The 14,914-nt window shown below is 41.3% G+C and overlaps 1 protein-coding gene across 1 annotated transcript in view; it reads left to right on the top strand.

Annotated features, from left to right (window-relative positions):
- The window catches only part of LOC311321404 (E3 SUMO-protein ligase ZBED1-like), a gene marked incomplete at both ends in the record, with an annotated part of 35,690 nt that extends 31,607 nt beyond the window's left edge, over positions 1-4,083 (top strand). Inside the window, 4 exons of the mRNA XM_084453380.1 lie at positions 1,869-2,480; positions 2,606-3,135; positions 3,331-3,441; positions 3,610-4,083. Of these exons, the coding sequence (XP_084309506.1) occupies positions 1,869-2,480; positions 2,606-3,135; positions 3,331-3,441; positions 3,610-4,083 (1,727 nt within the window). The remainder of the gene's footprint in view (positions 1-1,868; positions 2,481-2,605; positions 3,136-3,330; positions 3,442-3,609) is intronic.
- Between the last annotated feature and the right edge of the window lie 10,831 nt (positions 4,084-14,914).

A 14,914-nucleotide genomic window follows, 5' to 3' on the forward strand; every position in this document is an offset into this window, starting at 1 on the left:
AAGTGTACCACAGACACCTCTGGATAGGTGGTCTGCACATAGTCCAGTGCAGGTTTCAGGTGCTCCCATATAGCAGCTGGACTCTTGTGCTTTGATGGTGAGATTGAGGTAAAGCAAGTCGGCTCTTTGTTTCCACCAACATAGATAACCCCTGTGTGAAGTGTGGCCTGTTGATGAGATGATCCAAAGTGTACTGACTGGATTTCAGTACTGTACTTGTAAGAAAAGTTCTCTGAGAAATCAATGTGAATCAGGCAGTTGTCATTGGCCATGCTGTTGCACAGCTCACGGCAGTAGGCATACTGCTGCCGTATGTTGAAGAGATGCCTTTTAAACTTGGTGAGGTGTGTGTGGAACCTCTCCACAAGTTCCTCTTGAGTGCTCTCAACCATTTGCTTGACTTATTTTTGCAAATGAGCTCTCATAATTTTTTTTTAGCTTTCTCTTCTGTTGCCCACTGCATGTAGGTCACCTTCTGGGCACCATCATATGAATTTGAGAGGTGAACGGTTGTGTCCTTACAATCTTCACACTCTCCGTACATGCAGACCTTGCTGCCAATGTCACAGCAGACAAGTTCAGTGAGGCTCTCTACATTTGATGTTTCAATTAGCTTCAGCTGACAAAGCTTTTCAGCCAGAAAACCTTGGTTTTGCATGCAGCTTACACTGGCAAGTCTCACAATCTGACAGGGAGGGGTTGACAACCCAAAAGGGTCGCAGCCGGCAAAATGCCGAGTAGGAAATGTGGCTCTCATTATTCTGCGCCAGAAACTTCCTGTGAAGGTTTCTCATTGTGTCCACAAGGAACCTTTTTTGCATCTTTATTTTCTTTCTTGTAATTGTTTGTTTTTTCCCTGCGGTCATTCGGCTGACATCATCTCTTGTGAAGAATGTCTTCACTTTGCACTCCATGGATTTATCGGCATACCCGTTATAAGAATTTCTGGTGGAGTTGTTCAGGTCTTCATTCTTCAACAGGGTCCTGCGTTTCCTTGAGAATCCCAGTGCTTTTTCAGACCACCTCTGCAGCCTGTATTTTCTCACAATCTTCCCTACAGTAACCATAGCTACAGTTCGTTTACCTTTTTCATTTCTGGCATTCTTGTATTTTCTTCTAATGTCAGCAATAAGGGCTTTATGGTGCAGCAAGGTTTTCCTTACTTTGCTGTTCACTGTACAATTCCTGACCAGTTGACAGACTTTGGATCTGGGAGAGTCATTATCTTTGGTTAATCGCTGGAGTCTTTTCTTGTACTTTTCTTTCTGCTTTTTCTGATGTTTAAGTGCCTTTGAGTTTTTTCTTTGCGCCGTTTGTCTCTTGCTTTTCTGGATACTTTCTTGCCTGCTGATCGCCTAAAATAAAACCATGCAATAAACAATTACCATAACAGCAGTGAACATAGAAAGGTAATGTTTAGTTTAACAGACTAGTAGTTACATATGCAGAAGAGTGTAATAACATACAAATTCCATAAGTACGCGCGTATTGTGCATGTCTGAATTCACTACCAAAAGCAACAAAGCATGGCTCCCTTCCTACAGATGTGCATTTCTAAATCATGTATATAGCAGTGTATATAGCAGTGTTCTTCAGTATACTGTATTATGTATAGTGCTGGGCCGTTATCGGCGTTAACGTGCTGCGTTAACGCCAGACTCTTATCGCGCGATAAAAAAAAAATATCGCCGTTATATCTATTCTCAAAGTTGGGTCTGGGAGCTGGGTCTACATAGTGAGCAAGCTATGACTTTCACTTTTATATTTTAGCGCGGATGTATACCTGGCCGAATTACGCTGTAGGGGGCAAGAACAAGACTGAACCTGGTCCGCACATGTGTGAAATTAATTACCACATCAAATGTCAGCTGACATGGAGGACGCTGTGAAGCCGGGTTTGCTCCAGGGCAAATTTGTTTTCAAGAAGCTTCCCAATGGAAACCTCGACAAAACCAAGGCTGTGTGCACCTTGTGCAAAGCGGAATTAGTTTACTGTAGGAGTTCCTCGAGTCTCAGGTACCACCTAAATGCAAAGCATCCCTTAGTTGATGTTAGCAAGGATGCCGGGCCAAGCACTGATGAAGCGCCGGGAAAAAGTCGTGTTCGTCAAAGTACAATGTTCGAATGTAACCGAGGCAAGCCCGTCAGCACAGCTCTATCAGCCAAGCTAACTAACCTCCTAGCTCAGTGGATTGCCATCAACTGCCGGCCTATCAGTGTGGTTGAAGATGATGGGCTTGAGCTTCTTCTCCAGGCGGCCACAGGCGACCCATCTTACAAACTACCTGCGAGGCGAACTATCATGAGGAGAATCCATAACCAGCACGCCGCAGAGAAAGCCGCGAGAGATGAGAAGTTGGCAGGGGCGACGTGTGTAGCACTGACTGGGGACCATTGGACATCTGTCAACAACGAAAACTACCTCGGCGTTACTGTACAACTTATCGATGTCAGCTGGGAACTTCACTCGTTCGCCTTAGGTATGTTATGTAGTGTATTTAATTCAGCCTAACATTTACACAGTTTTGCTAACGTTAGCTACGTTTGCCCTCTAGCCAACTACTCTAGCGAACTTATTATGATCTACTTTCTGTCCTAATGTTAGGTGTGATGAGAACAGAGGAGCGCCACTTAGCAGAAGCGTGTGCCAGGCAGTTTCTCGACGTCGCTAATCAGTGGGGGATAGCTGACAAAATAACCACAATTGGAACAGACAGCGCTCCCAACATGATAGCAGCAGGGAGGATACTGCCATTCGACCATTTGCCCTGCGCTGCGCATCTTGTACAGAGGGCCATTGTAATGTCACTTCGGGACAGTGGTTTTGATGGTGTACTGGCCAAGTGCCGCAAAGTGGTTGGACATTTCAAGCACAGTCCGGCCAACTCAGACGAGCTGAATGCCCAGCAAGCCTCCCTTGGACAAGACCAGGAGGCACTCGTGCAAGACGTTCCAACACGTTGGAATTCCACCCTCGAGATGATCAAGCGCGTGAGACGCAACAGAGACCCACTGCACGCAACGCTGGCCCAGCAGAAGCACAATCTGACCCTCCCAACAAATGCTGAATATGAGAAGTTGGCAAAGCTGGAGAAACTGCTGGAGCCATGCAGGTATGGTCTCATGCCCTTAAATGTAATAGGATTAAGAACTTAAAAAATGTGTTATCTGAGTTAAATGAATTAGCCATTCATTTGTGTGTGTGTGTGTGTGTGTGTGTGTGTGTGTGTGTGTGTGTGTGTGTGTGTGTGTAGGTACATCACTGAGCTCCTTGGTGGGGAAAAGTATGTATCCTGCTCTGTGGTTCTACCTGCCCTGTGCCACCTCCAGCAAGCGATGAAGATGTCAGATGATGATCCTGCCTACATTGTGCGATTCAAGGCTGCCTTCTCAAAGGACCTCAACCAGCGGAGGGAGAAAACAAACCTGGAATGGCTGAAGGTATGTCAGACTGACCAGAAGATAACTGTATTGTCTGACCATTATACTGTAGACTGTTAAGCCAGTAGATTGATAAATGAATAGATTAATGAGTCATGAAGAAATATGGAGGTTGGATTTGGAAAGTTAAATTTTCATCAATCAATAATAATTTTTTATTCATCAAAGATGGCGACTGCTCTGGATCCACGATTTAAGGACCTCAAGTGCCTGCCCAGAGCAGAGAGGGAGCCAGTGTGGGCAAAGCTGAGTGAGTTGGTGAGGGGAGAAGAACCTGCTCTGCAGCCGCCCAGGGAGGAGAACCCTGAACCACCTAAGAAAAAAACAGCCCTGCTACTGATGGGATCAGACTCCGAGTCGGATGAGGAGACGCCAGTAGACAGTGCTGTGGAGAGGTACAAGGTAGAGCCCAGTGCCAGCTTGGATCAGTGTCCACTGAAGTGGTGGTCAGAGCACGCTGCTGTCTATGGTAAGATGGCCCACTTTGCCCAGAAGTACTTGGGGACTCCTGCCACAACTGTCCCATGTGAGAGACTGTTCTCTTTAGCAGGCCATATTGTACAGAACAAGAGATCTAGTTTGTCACCAGAAAATGTGAACAAGCTGGTCTGCCTGAGTGACTGGTGGAAGAAGGAGAAGTAGAGGTTGGACTGATTGACTTAAGCCATGTCACAAAGCTACTGACTGTAAAAAGTTCTTCATGACCTCTCATGTAGGCCTACAGTTTAATGTCATTATCCCAGAAATGTGGGTTGTTCTTGCACCCTCTGCTTTTAAATCCAGATAGTTCAGGAAAGAGCTTTGTCCACATGAGAGACAGAACTACAGGATGTGTCAAATAAATTGCCTGGTGGTAAGGCTATTCATGTTTAAGTGAATAAACAATTGATAACCACAAGAACATCTTATTGAACGTTATTTTCATTACCAATTATCAGAGTAGAACAACTTTCTCAAGCGGTTTGTGATGTATTTTTGAAAAAGTAGATGGGCTCCTGGTCTAATGGGCCACCTGGCCTGAGAAACCCGTTCTCAAGGGCTTACTTTTGGTCATTATTTAGGTAGCGCACACATTTTGAATGCCTTCGTCAGAATTCAAATGAGCCATTTTAATCTAGATTAATCTAGATTAACTCCAGGATTGCAGTGAGATTAATCTAGATCAAAAAAATTAATCTATGCCCACCACTAATTATGTATCTATCTACAATGAACTATTATAATAATCAGATTAATCTATCTATGTATCTATCTATCTGAGAGTAGTTCATATGTTAGTAGTTCACTTTTGTCCATATGTAATTGCTATGTAACTACTAACCTGTACAATAGTGTTATCTTTTTGCCTCCCGCCATATCTTTCGCTTATGTTTTTTAGCTCTCTCACTCAGGTCATTAACTGATTTATTTTTCCCTGCCTCAGTATCTCTTTTCCACCTCTCACGCTCTTTCCTGAGATATTCTTCCCTTCTCTGTGGATCTATATTTCTTCTTGCCCTGTACTCTCTTTGCCTCTCTAGATTTGATTTTGCCAACTGATATCTGAAAATAATGGACATGAAATAACATTAAGGGGAGACACCCCAGGTGAATAGGAAAAAAAAAATCCTTAATAGGCATCACCATCAAACTCCCCCAGTTTGTTAGGTACATTAAGGAGCATCTTTTTTGTATTACAAGTTTTCTGAAATCTTATGGATAAATATGCAAATTATGCATTATATGCGCTAAATATGCGCTAATTTGCATAATTTCGGGACATCAATTTTTTAAACTGGTTCAAGCCAGATTCAAAATTCTTGTTTCATTTTGTTCACATATCCCTATTCAAAACTTTGGCCAGGGGGATTTTTGATATCTCTTTTCTTCACTTCAGAAAAGAACAAGAAAATACTTGTCAACAGTCATAAAAAGACCAATTTTCGCCATGTTTTAGGGATAAACTGTTATATAAATCAGGCTATGAATGAAATTTAAAAAATCCCCCTTGGCCAAACCCTTCAGAATATGGATTGGAACAAAACTGGAAAGTTAGGTGTATGTAGGTGCTACTCAAGTGGTGGTTTTGATGTCCCTAAGATGAGAAATAACTCATTTTGAGAAAACAGGCTTTGAAAATTTGTATTGTAAAAAAAACACATTTGCATTGTAAACCAATATTTACAAACACAATATCCAATCACATCATTAGTAACAACATTACACAACATCTGAAAACACAGAAAAACTGAAAACTGAATAACACAGCATGTTGTGGATTCAAAATAGTCCAGGAGTAGACATTTTGTATAGAGAAGCAAGACCTGTTTAGTTGGAAGCCCACTCACCACGTCAAGGTACAGCCCACGAGTGGGGTGTTAGTAAGACGAGACTAGAGACGAGACAATGTTAGTAGGGAAGAGAACATTCCCTTTTAGAAAGCTTGTATTATTTTGTTAAACAGATCATGGACAAAGATAGACACATTTGACGAGGACATGCATGAGAAAACAGATTATCTAGCTTTTTGTGTTTTTTTAAGCGTTTTACATGGAGAAAACATGAATGAATGAATGAATGAACATGAAGAGTAAGCTGATTCATAAATACACAGGACAAGATGTGGTAAACAATGCAGGGTAAACACCAATGGAAGCTAAATATAGATTGCCAAACAAACAAGTGATATAACCATCGTCAAAAGCAACACCATAGGAGACATCAAGCTACGCCGTCATAGGTCTACAGAGTCACTCCTCAGATGGCACCACACTAGCTATCCACAAAACTGTTCTAGGCAGCTAGTTTGTAGAACCCACTCAGCTGGAGTTCACAAAACTGTTCTAAGCAGCTGGTCTGTAGAACCCACTCAGCTGCAGTCAACAAAACTGTCCTAAAACCTGTTCCTGTCATGTTCCTGGTGCGCATGGGGTTGTCATCAGTGAAGCAGACTACCCCATATTGCCGCCTTCATGTTGTCCACTGAACACTGGTTGAGAATTATTGTAATAATTCTCAATAACTGTAATAATTTTGTAACATTTTGTATTTATTGGCAGTCAGCTTACCTACCTCTGGGTCCACATCTGCATATGCCTGCCTAATCTGCTCTCTGCTTCTGTGCAAGGACTCCAGACCTCTATTTCAGCAACTGAAATTTAAACAGTTTATTTGGTCAGTTTATGGATGCATGTAGAAATGCCACAGGTAGAGAGAGGGAGACTACTGTGCATATGTATAGGCTTCTGATATTGGCTAGAGAGAGAGAGAGAGAGAGAGAGAGAGAGAGAGAGAGAGAGAGGGAACACGTTTCAATAGCCTACCTGTCACCCTCTTGTCATGTTTCTGATACGTTTTCAGATGAAGCCCTGGGATCCCTAACACTTTACTAATCTTTTGGAGAGCTGCATACCCCAACTCTAACTCGTGCGCTAAGAGGACCATCCTCACATTGACATCAAATGCAACGTCATTCCTAGTTGCATCATGAAGCCGAGTTCATGTGTAGACACTTTTGCGATAGCCATTTCTCACAAAGACTGCACTCTAAGAGCAAAGTACTACAGAACCCACTATTCTGAGGATCTATGTTAATTTTAAGACCAGTCCCTGCACAATTAGGACAAATCAATCCAGTTATCAGCTCATTCAATCGCACCGCATCTTTCTGCTGCTCACTGGACATGCTAGCACCTGCTAATGACAACTTGCGTGAATAGGCACTTTATATCTCATAAATGTAAACCTTTCCATTTAGTTTCTCTTGTTTTCTGTTCAACCTTGCGGGCAAACACTGTTGTCGTTGTTGCTTATTACGTTTAGAACGCTTTACAGACGGAATTGTTTGGATTAGATATAAGGAAGTGGAAACGTGTCACATGACGCGCTGAACCAATCACGTTCTCAGAAATCAACAACAGCCAATGAGATTTCACGGTTAGCATCAAACCCGCCTTTGTATTTCCACGATTGGTTGCTGATACAAATGAAACCATCACGTTTGGTTGCGATAATAGTGTGCTAGAGAGCCAGAGCTTTCTAAAGATACCCCGGATGACGGGATCCAGACGAAAGAAACGCTGCGAGAAGTTCCGAAAAAAGGCTAACTTTTGGTGATTTTAGGAAGAATCTACAGACGCAAACAGACTAAATGAAGTAAAATAAACATCTAAATGCGTATTTTTGATGTTTTATTTCCACTAGTATGAAAGAAGACATGTTATGGAAGCAAACTAGCACAAAATCTCACATTTGACCAGGGCGTTGAAAAACGATGTTTTCACCTACCGTGTCTCCCCTTAAGATGAATTATTCTCTCAGACAGTTCACGGTAACACTTTACATTAAATGTTCTTAACTACTATATCAATTACATAAATGCATTTTATGTGTATGTATCTACTGTCGTTAATAAATGCATTTATTACATTATTACAGTAATTACTACATATACCATGTAAATACTAGTGTAATTACACTTATGGTTACACTATAGTATTTACATAGTATGCATAGTATTTACATAGTAAGTAATTGTAACTACTATGTAATAAATGCATTAATTTCTATGTAATTACATAGTAGTTAAAACACTTAATGTAAAGTGTTACTCAGTTCACATAAATCTCTCCAAATGAATCGACTTAAGAACTGTCCAACTTTCAACCACGTAACAATAATTCAACCCCGTATCAGTGTTTTTTGTTATGGGGTTGAATGTTACTGGGTTGAAGATTTTAGCTAAAAGTAGCCAGAAGTCCATAATTAAGTAGGGTATGTCACAACACTTGGCATTAGGAAATCATGAAATTAATATATTTTTCAACACTATTGTTTGTTTTTTCCTAAACAATATAATTTATTTATGTAACAGTGTTGAAAGGTTGAGCTTAACGATGTCAATCTGACAGTAAAAACAATGAAATATAGGTAAGAAAATATGCTAACACTTACCTCTCTTTACAGCATGACCTTGAAAAGACTTGAGCGATGTCACTTCCTTAATGCTGAGGATGTTGGACTGAACCATTATTTTTAAAAGGGGGGAAATTGGTATGCTGTTACGGGGTTGAACTAAACTAGGGGACATGATTAAATAGTGCTATTTCATAAAGAGTTAATGTATCTTTTTCAGATTTATTTTATTTTGGTTAAAATAGACAGCCAAGTAATTATATTAGCAGAAAAAAATTGGGTTCAATTGCAATTTTTATTCATTTTATATTCAATGTAAAAGGAGCTTTGGTCAGTGGGGACATGCACATTTGGCTGTAATCTACTCCTAAGCAACCCATAAAACAAGTGAAAACATATATTTTTTTATTTTTTTTTGTGTTATAATTTAAAGACACATGGATCTATCCATTGCTTTAAAACACATTTTATGGGTTACATTATATTAAAATCTTTGATGTAAACCTGTGGGACGTAAAGTGCACCGAATTCAGAGAATCACCCGGCAGTGAAAAACAATAAGAGTCTGGTAATGATGAGTTTGTAACCCCGATAGTGTATTCAGCCTGTTATTTTGACTATTTTGGTTCTTGAAGTGGTGTTTTTACAGCGAACTTTTAACATTGAAGTCAACGGGCACTTCCGCATCCGCACCCCAGACTGACCAATATGGCTGCCAGGCATACGCGCAGTTTGACTTTTTGATCAGGGGGGGCAGTCAGTTACAGCTGCATGATTGACCACAACATTTCAAAACACAGTGCTTATTCTTTCCAATATCCACGTTTTGTTCAACTGCGCCTCCTTTCTCTTAGGCCATGTCTGCACTTCATGTCTTTCATTGTTCGAAAACTGTCTTCACTTCGTGAGTAACGAAATAATATTAACAATTTCTGTAGATATTACAAACGGTGACAAAAGTGAAAGGTGAATGGCTCCTGACTGCCTGGACCAGAGCTAAGCAACACGGCAAGTCAGATTATGGGCCTATATTCATTCACATAGGCAAGAAAATATAGAATGTTTCAAAGCCTAGGCTATATGAATATTTAATTAATTAATTTCATTCAACATGTTGAATAGCCTGCATGAAGTGTCAACATTCTTGTCTCAAGAATACAGTATTATGAGGTCACGTGACGCAATGCGAGAGAAAGCCCAAAAAAGCTCAAAGAGTATTGAGCTCCGCATTGCTTTGCTACCTTTATCCTTTAAAAGATAATATAACCAGTAAAATTTGTGCTTAGTTGGTTGGTAAACTGTAAGGGTGCATTGAGATGGCAAAACTTGCGAAGACTTCGGCCTGTGGGGATATGAAAAGACATCTTCGCTCACAAGGACCTGAAGCTATGCTTGATCAAGATGGCTCGGAGGGGCTCGGAGGCGCTAACGAGCAACAGCCTCATGACATAAATCAGGACATTGGAAAAATGTACGCGACACTAACGAAGATCTCTGGTGATATGGAGGGCCTGGCAGAAATACGTCGAACCACCGCATCTGTGGAGGCGAAACTGTCCACGTTGATCACACGAATAGATGAAGTCGAGAAGCGAGTGGAGTACCTCGAAACGGCCGAGAAAGATTGGCAGGATAATCCGCCTGCTAGCAAGGTGGATGTCGAGCGGCTCTGGGAGAAAATTGATGACAGGGAAAATCGCTCGAGGCGCAATAATGTTCGCTTTATTGGATTCCCTGAGGGCAGAGAAGGGGGGAATGCGGCATCATTTTTGGAAGAGTTGATCCCGGAGTTGTTGGACATAGAGGGGAGACGTGAGATCGAACGGGTGCATAGAGTCGCAAGCCAACAGCCCAGGCCAGGAGACAGACCCCGACCCTTACTGGCAAAGTTTCTGAGATCATCTGATAGGGATGCAGTGTTGAGAGCGGCGAGAAACAAAGGCAAGCTGAGCTGGAGAAATACCAACATAATGCTTTTCCCGGACTACTCCAGGGCCACACAGTTGAAACGTGACAAATTCAAGGAGTGCAAGAAAAAGCTGCATGACCGGAAGGTGAGCTTCAGAATGCTGTTTCCTGCCAAGCTAAACATTGAGGCCAAGGACAGGGTGAAAATGTTTGAATGCCCCAGGAAGGCTATGGCCTTCATTGATGCTATGGAGTGAGGAGCTAGGGGATGAGATGGGACTTAATATCCATCCCAAGGTGGGGATAAAGTTTACCTAGCATACTTTATTGTTTACTTTTACTTGTTTAAAAAAAAAAAAAAAAAAAAAAATTTTGTAAAATGTTTTTCTACTGTACTCATGAATATTAATATAAAGACACTGGTTCGGATTATTTTCACGGTAGCGGAGCCTGTGAGGCACGTAACTTAGGGCGGACTCGTGGACGAATCACGGACTGTCGGTTTCCCGAGTTTCAGAGGGACGGTTGTGCAATGTTCAGGTTCAAGTGCACGTTTTGTTGGGGAGGGGTTATTGTGTTCAGTCATCGCTACTATGTTGTCATTTACCCTGAGAATGGTTGTATCATTTACTTGTAGGCAGTCATGTCGTCTAAGCTAAACTCTGTACGTCTCTCCACTTGGAATGTTAAGGGGTTGGGGAACTGCGTCAAAAGGAAAAAGATTATGACCAGTCTTAAGAACAACAAATATGATGTGGTGTTTTTACAGGAAACGCATATGTCCTCAGAAGAGTCTGACAAGCTTCACAGAGATTGGGTTGGACATGTGTTTTACAGTGTGGGTTCTAGTAAAAGCAAGGGGGTTATTATACTGGTTAGCAAACATTTGCAGTTTAAATGTCTCAAACAAATCAAAGATGAATCAGGTAGAATTATTATTGTGCAGGGTGAAATACAGGGGCAAGTTCTTATTTTAGCTAATATCTATGCACCCAATATTGATGATCAGCCGTTCTTTGTGGATCATGAAAATAAGCTACAAGCCGCAGGGAACTATGATATTATTCTTGGGGGGGATTTTAATTTGATAATGGACCCTGTCCTTTTTTTTCTTCAGTGCCCAAGATTTATTCTAGGATAGATTTCTTCTTAATTTCCAAAACACTTGTTTCCTCTGTTGCAGCATGTTTAATAGGGACTATCATAATTTCCGATCATGCCTGGGTGTGTTTAGATTTGCTGCCTCAAAGTGAAAGAAGGCGATCCAGTAGATGGCGTCTTAACTCATCACTTTTACAAGAACCAGAAAATATAGAGTGGTTGAGGACGGAGCTTAAACATTATTTAGAGATTAATTGAACCTCAGTGTCATCTAAGGGAGTAGCATGGGAGGCCCTTAAGGCTGTGGTTAGGGGACGCATTATCCAACATTCCTCACTCCGTAAAAAGATGTGCACAAGAACTGATAGAATTGGAGAATAAAATTAAACTGGCTGAGACAGAGTTGAAACGACGAATGTCACAGAGTGGCCTGAGAGAACTGACTTGTTTAAAATATAAATATAATAATTTATTTTCTCAGAAGGTTGAATTTAATTTATTTAGGGCGAGGCAAAAATATTTTGAGTCAGGAGATAAGGCAGGAAAGATGCTAGCCAGCTATATAAAACAAAGGGAGTCGGCTTCCACTATACCCTCTATCAGGTCTCTGAATGGTGAAGTACTTACTGGGACTGTAGACATTAATATGGCGTTCAAAGTATTTTACACTAATCTTCTTAGTTCAACCTCTGCCTCTACTGAGGAGGAAATCTGTGTATTCTTGGAGCCATTAGGGCTACCTAAATTGACAATAGAGCAAAGAGAACTTCTTGATGCAGACATAACTAAGGAGGAAATTGTAGAGGTGATTAAAGCCTTGCCTACAGCTAAAGCACCGGGGCCCGATGGCTTCACCACAGAGTTTAAGAGTTTTGCACCAGAGCTAGCTCCATTGTTGTTAGAGGTGTACACTGAGGCACTGGAGAGGGGTGAACTGCCACCGACTTTGAGGCAGGCATTGATTAGTCTGATTCCTAAAAAGGGTAAAGACCATAGCGACTGTAAAAATTATCGCCCAATTTCTTTAATGCAGGTGGATGTCAAAATAATTTCGAATGTCCTAGCAAATAGGTTGAACAGGGTAATTCATTCTTTAATACATACAGATCAGGTGGGGTTTATTGGAGGTCGTAGCTCCTCAGATAACATACAACGTTTTATTAATATCATATGGTCAGTAGGTGAGGTCCAGTCTCCTATAGCTGCTATCTCTCTAGACGCCGAAAAGGCATTTGATATGGTTGGCTATGGGGCTATTTATTTATTATAAATGGGGCTATTTATTTCAAATTTTGAGGGTATTTGGGTTTGGGGATACTTACATAAAATGGATTCAGTTATTGTATAATCTCCCGGAGGCTGCAGTGCAAACCAATGGGCTTATATCGGAATATTTTGCTCTTGGGAGAGGAACGAGACAAGGTTCGCCCCTATCTCCTTTGTTGTTTTGCTTAGCTATAGAACCCTTAGCAGCTGCCATTAGGGTGGATACTGATTTCCCAGGCATATTGGCAGGGGGGGTGGCTCACAAGTTGATGCTTTATGCCGATGATATATTATTATTTGTGTCTGACCCTGCTCGATCAATACCTAGCCTCCTCAGGATCATTGACTCCTTTTCAAAATTCTCAGGATATAGGGTGAATTGGTCCAAGTCTGAAGCGCTGCCTTTAACAGCATATTGCCCTGTTACGGCTTTGCGGCCAGGGGTGTTTCAGTGGCCTAAGCAAGGGATTAGATACCTAGGCATCTTGTTTCCTCCTCAGTTGAAAGATCTAATTAAAGTACATTTTGATCCGTTACTGCATAAAATCTCTTGTGATACTGTTAGATGGGCAGCTCTCAATTTATCAATAGCTGGGAAGGTGAATATCATAAAAATGAATTGCATTCCTAAACTCAACTACCTTATTCATTCTCTTCCACTAGAAGTTCCTCTTTCATATTTCAACTGGTTTGATAGGATAACAAAGGAGTTTATTTGGAGTGGCAAGCGACCCCGGGTACACCTTAGCAAACTGCAAAGACCAATTGAGAGAGGGGGTCTAGGTTTGCCTAAGATTTTATTTTACTACTATGCTTTTAATTTGAGACACCTGGCCCACTGGTCACTTCCTCCTGAGAGGGCCCCTTCCTGGTATAATATTGAACAATCAGTCCTTGCCCCATTGTCACCTATGCAAAGTCTGTCTATCAAACTGAGTAGTGAAGCAAAAGCTCATCCTATAATTGCTCATCTGAAATCAGTGTGGTCCAAAGTTGCCCGGTTGTTTAAGTTAGACCCATATCTAAATGTTTCCTCAAGTATCTGGATGAACCCCAAGTTATGTATTGATAAATCCCCTATGTGCTGGGAAAACTGTCTAGAGAAGGGTGTGGTTACATTGGGTGATTTATATTATAATGGGATATTGAAATCTTCTGAGGACTGTGTACAACAATTTGGAATTCCCAGGTCTTAATTCTTCAAATACTTACAACTACGCCATTTGTTCTCGAGGATATTCAGATCTAGTACATCAGCTCCCACACCTGCCGAGTTATTAGATACAATTTTAAGGAACTATGGGAAAGGACATGAGGCGTCTGTGTACTATTCCATGCTGATGCAGGACCTGGGTAGCGGGGCAATGTCAGCTCTCAAAAAGACGTGGGAAAGGGACCTGAATCTGACATTAGAAGATGGGGAATGGGGGAGGATTTGTATGAATGTTAAAAAGATGTCAAGGGATGCAAGGCTACGCCTTATTCAATTTAAAACTATGCAACGCTTTTATTGGACTCCTTCCAGATTATTTAGAATTGGGTTGAAAGATACACCGGACTGCTGGCGTTGTAAGTCTGAGGATGGTCATCTACTTCATGTGTTGTGGTCCTGTGATAAAGTACAAGAGTTTTGGACCAGGATATATGATAGTCTATGTGAGATTTTAGGGTTCCGAATTCCATTCAACCCTAGACTCTTTGTTTTAGGGGATAGTGCAGTCCTAACGGAAGGGGGCAAACATATTAGAAGCTGGGTGCAAACTAGTATCATGATAGGCAGACAGATCCTACTCAGAGAATGGAAGACAGAGGGTGTGCCTTCAGTCCACAAATGGATCGCCGAGATGGCAAGGGTGGCAGCTTTTGAGAGAATGTCGTATAAAAGGTTTGGTGGGTTGGATGTGTATATGAGAAAATGGGGTAAATATTTAACCTTTTTGGAGGGATACTGACAAGGATGGTTAGTATGTGGGGAGACGTGTATATGGTGTTGTGTTGTTTTTATGCATGGACAAAAAGTATGTACTGTACTTATGTTGATCTTTATGGTTTTCTAAAGGTATAGTTATGTTTTATTTTACGTATCCAATGCAGACGAGGGAGGATATTCTTGTAGACAACCTAATGCAATTCTGTATGTAGTGATGACAAGTTAAGGGGTGTGTGTGTGTGGGGGGGGGGGTTATATGTATATGTGGATGTTATATTTTGTATGTTGGTTAAGAATTGACAAATTGCCTTTTATTTGAAAGGTGGGTGACTACAAACTGTAGCGACCTCGGGGAAAAGGCTTTCATCTTTGTTA

Source organism: Borostomias antarcticus (assembly GCF_949987555.1).
Source record: "Borostomias antarcticus genome assembly, chromosome: 2".
Taxonomy (NCBI): domain Eukaryota; kingdom Metazoa; phylum Chordata; class Actinopteri; order Stomiiformes; family Stomiidae; genus Borostomias; species Borostomias antarcticus.